At 34.6% G+C, this 8,626-nt stretch overlaps 1 protein-coding gene across 1 annotated transcript; it reads left to right on the plus strand.

Moving 5' to 3' along the window:
• Positions 1-276: 276 nt before the first annotated feature.
• Positions 277-6,517, plus strand: LOC132631125 (CBL-interacting protein kinase 23). Its single transcript, XM_060346728.1, has 15 exons — positions 277-1,158; positions 1,536-1,598; positions 1,835-1,906; positions 1,991-2,098; positions 2,177-2,257; positions 2,351-2,404; positions 2,484-2,609; positions 2,686-2,775; positions 2,876-2,995; positions 3,079-3,204; positions 4,250-4,366; positions 4,649-4,705; positions 4,778-4,852; positions 5,162-5,240; positions 6,354-6,517. Exons 1-15 carry the CDS (start codon positions 976-978, stop codon positions 6,446-6,448), a joined length of 1,446 nt encoding a protein of 481 aa, XP_060202711.1. The 5' UTR covers positions 277-975; the 3' UTR covers positions 6,449-6,517.
• The last annotated feature ends 2,109 nt before the right edge of the window (positions 6,518-8,626 follow it).

The following is an 8,626-nucleotide window of genomic DNA, read 5'->3' on the forward strand; positions in this document are numbered from 1 at the left end:
GTTTTAATTTATGTGAATATATTTTCTTATTAGTTCGTGTAAAAAAGAATGATTTCTCTCTATATTTGAAAATAATTTATCTTTATGTAATAATTTATAGTCACACAATATATATTTAATTTATTTAACATCATAAATTTAAAAAATTTCTCTTATTTTTTAAATTTCATGCCTAATTGAATGTATTCACATAAATTAAAATGGGAGGGAGTACATATTTTGAAACATGCTGTCCCAGGCATTACCTTCCTCAGTTCGTTTCTTCTCATTCATTGTCATTCACAGCTGACAGCTTCACCCTTCTCCGAAGGCACGCCGCTCCCCAATAATATCTACTCTCTACACATTTCCTCTCCTCATAAATATTCTAATAATATTTAAATACCTTTTTGTCTTTTCTTCCAACCAATTTTACTTTGAAGAAAAACCAAAAGAAACCACCATTAAAGACTTCCCCACCAGTTTCGCCGCCCTTCTTTCCTTTTCTTTCTTTCATTCATAATAGCCTCAATCCAATAGTCCAATCTTTTTTGTCCCTTATGAAAAGTAAAAGATCCATTTTTTTCTCTCACATCAATCCGACACATCCAGAAAGAGATATGTAAGGAAAAAGGGTTTAATTTGATCAAATCCCATCTACAATCGTCCAAATACTTTTCTTTAATGGATTTTTATGTTTTCCGTTTCAGTTCCCAAAAGCGTTTTTGGTTTCTGAAACATAGCCTTTTCTATCCAACAACTTGTCATATACTGATCGATCTGAATAATTTATTCTAAACTTGGGGATTCTCTTTATTTTTCTTTTGTGTGTGGAAAAAGTTTAGGATGAGTGTAGCCAAGTCTCAGGTTTGGCAACCGTGTAAAAAGAAGAGGATTTAGTTTTAGGCTCACAAGAAAGAAAGAAAGAAAGAAAGACAGAATTCATATGTATTGATTTAGAGTAGTAGGGGTTTAATAAGATCTATTTGTTTGGAGATGGGTTCAAGATCAAATAATGGAAGTGGGAGGACTAGAGTAGGAAGGTATGAGCTTGGGAGGACACTGGGAGAGGGGACTTTTGCAAAAGTGAAATTTGCAAGGAACGTTGAGACTGGTGATAATGTAGCCATTAAGATTCTTGATAAAGAGAAGGTCATGAAGCACAAGATGATCGGTCAGGTATCTTTTCAATTCTACATTTCTTTACTAATATTGACCCTTTTTGTTTTATCTTGTGGAAGAAAGATTCAACTTCAAGATTTTCCTCAGCTCTTCTTGTGGCAAAAGTAGCCATATTTTATTTTCTTCATGTTTGACCTTGTATGTCTGATGGTTGCCTGAAATTCAAGTTGATTTAGCCTTTCTGTATGATTTTTACTCATTATTAGTGATGTTGCTTGGGGTTTTCATATTTTATGATGTCTCAATTGCGGCTTAAATATACATGAGCGATGCTTATGATGAGTTTCGCAGCCATTGGATTGCCAAAATGTTCCATGTTAATCTTTGTTGTTTCAATATTGGAAAGCAATTGTAACGTTGTATGTCCTCTGCAGATTAAACGGGAAATATCAACCATGAAACTTATCAGACACCCTAATGTAATCCGAATGTATGAGGTTAGTATTAGCCTTTTATGTCTAGCTTTTTCTTTCCCCAGACCCCTCCCTTCCCCTCCACATGCGAATAAAACTGAACAAACCAAAAATGCAATTAAAAAGAAAAAATTGCATTTAGGTCCTGGATTTTCCTTTTGCCTTTTGGGATGCATAACCAGATTGTTAGATCAAGATAATTGGGGCAGGTTTTCTAAGTACTGTTTACATGCTAAACAATTCAAACTTGTATCACGCAGGTCATGGCCAGCAAGTCGAAGATATATATTGTTTTGGAATTTGTTACTGGTGGTGAACTGTTTGACAAAATTGTAAAATGTTCTTCCTTGAGTCTTTTAACTACTACTATTTTCATTCTTTCAATGTGTAAGCTTTTGCTGTTTTGTTGAGATCAGGCTAGTAAAGGTAGGCTCAAAGAAGATGAAGCAAGAAAGTATTTTCAGCAGCTTATCAATGCGGTGGACTACTGTCATAGTAGAGGTGTATTCCACAGAGACCTCAAGGTAAAGAATTAATACTTCTCACGAGTGAAAATTAGGAGGATAATGGTTTATAATTCCCTTGCATTTTTTGATTTATAGCCTGAAAACTTGTTACTGGATGCCAATGGTGTTCTTAAAGTTTCGGATTTTGGATTGAGTGCGCTGCCTCAGCAAGTTCGCGTATGACTCTTTACCCTATTTGATTGATCAACAACTGCTATATAATTATAACTGCATAACTGAATCTAAATGTACATAAATGTGTCATTTTAGGAAGATGGACTACTACATACAACATGTGGAACGCCAAATTATGTGGCTCCGGAGGTGCTCATTAGTTTGTCAGCATTACTCTTTCATTTTATTTCGCAACAGTTTTGATGGATTCCTATTTTTGCTACTGTAGGTGATCAACAATAAAGGATATGATGGAGCTAAGGCTGACTTGTGGTCATGTGGTGTAATCCTTTTTGTACTTATGGCTGGTTATCTGCCCTTTGAAGAGTCAAATCTCATGGCATTATATAAGAAGGTGTGCAATCTATGTATTATACGTTTCCTTTGTAAAGAGAATGTTGAGAGAAGTCTAAGAATTGATTTGATTTCAGATACATAAAGCTGAATTTACATGTCCACCCTGGTTTTCCTCTAATGCAAGGAAACTCATCAAAAGAATCTTGGATCCCAATCCACAGACGGTATGTGTATCTCCCGATGAAATAAAAGTTAGCAGGTGTAATTTTGTGTCTTTATCTGCACTTGCATTTAGCTTCTCATTTATCATTTGATGACTGACAGCGCATCACAATTTCTGAGGTCATTGAGAATGAATGGTTCAAGAAAGGGTATCGTCCACCTGTTTTCGAGCAGGCAGATGTTAGTCTTGATGATGTGAATGCTATTTTTAGTGAATCTGCTGTAAGTATACTTGTTTCTGCAAAATGAGAATTCTGAATTTGTGTGTTGAATGAACATTTGATTGTCCAATAAAATGAACACAGGACTCTTCGAATCTTGTTGTTGAGAGACGGGAAGTACGACCTTCTACACCACTGACTATGAATGCTTTTGAGCTTATTTCAACCTCTCAGGGTCTCAATCTCAGTTCTCTGTTTGAAAAGCAAATGGTACATTCTTATTGATTGATGTTCAAGTTAATTAATGTTTGGTCCCATTTTCGATTGGAAATTTTACAAAGTATCACTTTTAAGTTTTAACATATGCGTTACTGTCTATGTTGCTCAGACTCTTCACTTCCGGTGCCGGCACTTGTGTCGACACGACATGGGTGTGGGTGTGGGATCCGTACCCGATCTGGTCAACCACTATTGGCTACTTTGACCAAAATCGAGGGAGAAATTCCGGACAGATTCAATGATTTATGTAATCAAAACAAAAGCTATTGTGAAATTGAAGAAAATGCAATAAGTTGATCAATATTTTCTCCTCATGTTTTCCACATAATATCTCATAATTTAGGTTTTGTAACTCATTTTTAGAATTTAGAATTATTTTTTCCTGAATCCCCGCACCCGTATCCGTACCCACGAATCTTAAAATTTATATCATGACGAATCCGACCTCTAGATCCGTACCCTTATCCGACACCCGCACCCGAGTCCAAGCAACATAGGTTACTGTTCCTTTTCAGAATGCTTTGTCGTGCTTTCTATAGTATTTTGCCATGTTTTCTTCACTTCCGTTATTTCTTTTTTCAAACTGCTTTCCTTGAGCCGAGGGTATATCGGAAACAACCTCTCTATCTCCCAAGGTAGGGGTAAGGTTGCGTACACCCTACCCTCCCCAGACCCCACTTGTGGGATTACACTGGGCATGTTATTGTTGTTGTTGTACTTTTAACATCAATGTTGAGCCTTACAGAAATTAGTAGTTCAAGGATATGGTAAATATGAACATTGTTCACCATTGCAAAGTCTCACTTCAAACAAATGAGTTCTATTTAAAACCAAATGTTGCATAGATATATCTTTCTTGGTTTCTGCTATGCACATTTATACCGAAATGCAAAAACATGTTAAAGTTTCCAGGTGTACAACACTCTTTCAAACCCAAAAGGGAGAAATAAAAGGAATAAATATATGATTTTCAATGCTTGGGTTTTCATACGGATCTAGTTTTAAGCATGTGGATTAATCCCGGTTACTTTTACAGGGGCTGGTCAAAAGGGAGACAAGATTTACTTCGAGATGTCCTGCGAATGAAATTGTTTCAAAAATTGAAGAAGCTGCTGTACCTTTGGGATTCAATGTGAAGAAAAATAACTACAAGGTGAATGAGAAAAGTCATTCTTAGTTTTCTTCTATTGCAGTCTTATAAAACTGATGTATGCTCGGAGGTGTCAATAGGGTTTCAAGCATCTCAAATACTCATCTCAGCTTTTTAATGTTCATATTTTTTTCTACATAACAACTGCTAAGTTTCTTTCATCAAGTATATATGTGAGCAGGTTGAAATTTTTTAGGATCTTAAAACTCCTAATACTCTAGTTGGTTCTTTGCTATTGTTAAAATTTCATTCATGATAAAATTTCCTTGTCTTCCTCCTTACCAGATTAAGCTTCATGGTGAGAAGAGCGGGCGCAAAGGTCACTTACACGTTGCAACTGAGGTATGTTTGTTCGGAGGGCTGCTAAGTTTTTCATTGTCATTGAGACTTATAATACAACTGAGTTGGCTGTAGATTTATGAGGTGGCACCTTCACTATACATGGTTGAGCTTCGCAAGGCTGGAGGAGATACCTTGGAATTTCACAAGGTAATCCTAATTGGAAGGTTTATTATATGGATATACATGGGAACTCTCTTGTGAGGTTTGCTAACCTCTAGTTGATTTGTGGATTTTGCTTAAATCCAGTACTGCTACTTGGCTATGCATGCAACATTTTACATGATATTTGTCTTACTAGGCATTTAGTTCTTTGTTTTGTTTATTAATTAATTAATCTTCAAATGGTTAATGTTGTATTGTTGGACTTGAGCATATATCTATGTCTGGCTTGCTGTGATTTGTCCAGGCATCTGCTTTTATGCTGATAGAGTTAATGTTATATTCTTTTCTATACAGTTTTACAAGAACCTGTCCACCGGATTGAAAGACATTGTTTGGCAACTGGGGGATGAAGCAGGAGAGGAAGTAAAAGATGGTTAGTATACTATATTATGAAGCAGGAGAGCTTCTGCTTTTGTTATTTTTCAACTAAAAATTAGTCAAGCTATGGAACTGTTGCTATTTGCTTTACTTGTATATATGATTGGAACAATTAGATGCATCATCTTCTTATGTGCCAATGGCCGAATGGACAAGCAGGTGCGGGTTTTTTTGTTTGTTTTGTGTGTGTGTGTGTGGGGGGGGGGGGGGGGGGGGGGAGGGGTTTGTGTGTTTGTGTGTGTGGTTGGCTAACAGGAGAACCTTTATCTTTACTAGAGTTCTGATGCTTTTTTTTTTTTTTTTAATTTTTCCAAAAGAACCAAACTAATGAGAAAAAAATAAAAAACAAATACTACGCTGTAAATAAATAAACACATAATGCATTTTTTACATGCACTGTGCAAACTAGTTTTAGCACCTTGAAACATCGTGACCATAATAAAATTGGAAGTTAAGTTGCGATAGAAGTTCATATGTAGAAATGATCTGAAGACCGTCACAACTTTTGTTTCCACCTGCCGAGTCTTGGTACTTTTCAATTAATATGAAACTTAATTTGTTTAATTATCTTGATTATTTAATTCATTTTCATTCTTTGATGTTACACATACGGGAAATAATTAAGAAAAAGAAAATTAAAATAGAAAAGGAAGCCTATGTTGACCAATATTATATGCCAACAGACCAAAAGAAAAGTATTATATGCTAATCCTAACTAGAAAGGGAATTAGTAGTATGGTGGGCAAACTTCTAGAGTCGAGTCACGAGAGATTAATAGTGTTTATGTTTAATTATCTGTTGTATACATAAATGGCCAAGTGTGGTAAGAATTACTATAGATATTCAATTACTCAGAATCAAGGGAGGGAACTTACTAGTTTGCATAGAGCATGTACGAGATATGTTATGTGTGTGTATATATATATATATATATATATAAAGGACTAATGGCCTTTAACTGGGGCTGTCAACCCATTCATACATCACTTTTTGTTTCTCACATTAGTTTGGTTCTTTTGGAAAAAAAAAAGGCATCATTTTGGTTGTATTCTACCTTAGAAATTAGCCTCGACTGATTGTATTTCTTTTACTTGTCTGTGCATGGAAGGTGCAGTTATATCAGAGGGACTCAGAGAGCCATTTACACAACCCCCTCCCGTTCCCTTTATATGGATGAAACAGATCAAAAGTGAAAAACAATAGAAGAAAGCTTCATCATAAATGACTAATATCGAGTTCTTATCTGCAAGTATCAAATTTATGTTTCTTTATCCTTTCAATGGTGCAGGCATTGTCTAAACTTGATTTTGGAGTGTGAAGTCGGTGGTTTGTGTTGTGTATAAGCTCTGCAAACAGATTCCTGTGATGTAAGAAGCACTTTTATCATTAGTTTGATGTCAAACATCAAGTGTTTTAGCATCAAGAAGTTTCCAATTCAATGTTTTATCATATGATTTGAGGCACGTAAACTTGGAAAAATATATACCGTTTTACGCTGCCATGTTGTAGAGCCTGTTTGGCTTAGCTTATAAGTTGCTGAAAACAACTTATAAGTTGCTGAAAACAACTTATAAGCTGTTTTCAGCTTTTTTGAGTGTTTGGCTGGCCGTTTATAAGCCATTTTGTGCTTAAAATAAGCCCAAAAAATAATTGGGCCCGTTTGGCTTAGCTTAAAAAAAGCAGCTTAATAAGTTAAAAAAAGCATTTTGTCCATCCAAACAGGCTCGTAGTCTTATTTGATTACAAGATTTTAAAGATCAATAGCCAAAATATGTGCTTCATTGAACTGGAAGTGGTATCAAATTGTATTCTATAATTCTATGCTTGTGAAGGTAGAGAGGTTGTTTCTAGTAGACTTTTAGCTCAAGTAAAGCGTTTCAAAACATAATTGAAAAGGAAATACAATAGTGAAGAAGTCATATTGAAAATAATGGATAAAAAAAAATAATACGATAACAAAAGCAAAGGAAATAACGTGTACTAATAAAAATAGAAGTATAAGGTAGGAGAGACTAATAATAATAATAAAACTAATAAGAAAAAACTAAATAACTCTTGACTATCCACTAACTTTCTATTTTAATCTTCGATCTCAATTAGTGTTTTAAAAGGCGAGAGCGTGAGGCGGAGCGTTTTACTTTAGTACAGGATTAGTATGTGGAGAGGCGTAAGTCTTGAGGCACGAGGCGTAAGCTCCATGAATCTTTAACTGTTTAATTTACAATGTAGTAAAATTGTATAACAACACACAAATTATAAAAAATATATTAATAGTTTTAAAAAATTAAAAACATGATTAAAGAAACTGAGAAAATAAAACTTCTAATATGATTTTACAAGTATAATTGATGTAATGATTTAAAACTTATTATGAGATGCAAATCAATTATAACATCTAACTTTCAAACAGTAAAAAAATCACAATTTCTTAAAGCATACTACTATTATACTATGCAATTTACCTCCCTAAAAGAAAATAATCAATAAACTTTATAATATTATAATTAAAACATTACTCTTTCATGAACATAAATAAAATTACTTTCAATTAGCAAAATAATAAACTATGATAATTTTGAGACATGATAAAAATGTGAAGACCAAAGTCAAGTAAAGATGTAAAATTTGACTATGTATTTTTTTTTAAAAAAAATGTTAAGTGATATTCACCCTCACAGTGTTCTCAAATACTAAATATGCAATACTACGGTTTGCTATTTGAGTTACTCTCAATCGGCTTATTTCTATAGATGAAGAAAACTATTAAGTATCATTCATTTAATAAATAATTATGAGAGTCAATAATGTTAATTGAGGAATTTGACACATAATTTGTGTAAGAACTCTTAGGCGCGCCCCGAGCGTTGGGCGTGTTTAGGGCGTACAGTCTGACGCGTTGGGCGTAAGCCTCATAGAATTAAGCCCCACACGTAAACCTCGAGGCGTTTTATCAGTATCCCGCCCCGAGACAAGTCCCAGAATTGCCTTTTAAAACACTGATCTCAATATTCTTCTATTTAGGGTCATGTCCTCGATAAGTTGCAGGTGTACTACCTCCTGCCTAATCACTTCTCCCAAAATATTTTTCGGCCTACATCTGCTTCTCGTTAGACCCGCAATAGCTAACCTCTCACTAGTGCATGTGTTTCACATGTCCGAATCATCTCGCGCTTCCCTCATCTTGTACACTATGGTGACTACTCTCACCTTGTCCCAAATATCATTTGACATTTGAATCAAATATATGCAAAGATCAAAATTGTCTTTTAACTGAGTGTTGGTGAATTTCATGTGTTTTTTTTTTTTCCATATAAAAGAAAACTTTTATATCAAGTGAGTCCAACTAGTCATGTCGAAAAATAAAGAGGTTAAGATTTTTTT

This window comes from Lycium barbarum, chromosome 3, assembly GCF_019175385.1.
Source record: "Lycium barbarum isolate Lr01 chromosome 3, ASM1917538v2, whole genome shotgun sequence".
Classification (NCBI taxonomy): Eukaryota; Viridiplantae; Streptophyta; class Magnoliopsida; order Solanales; family Solanaceae; genus Lycium; species Lycium barbarum.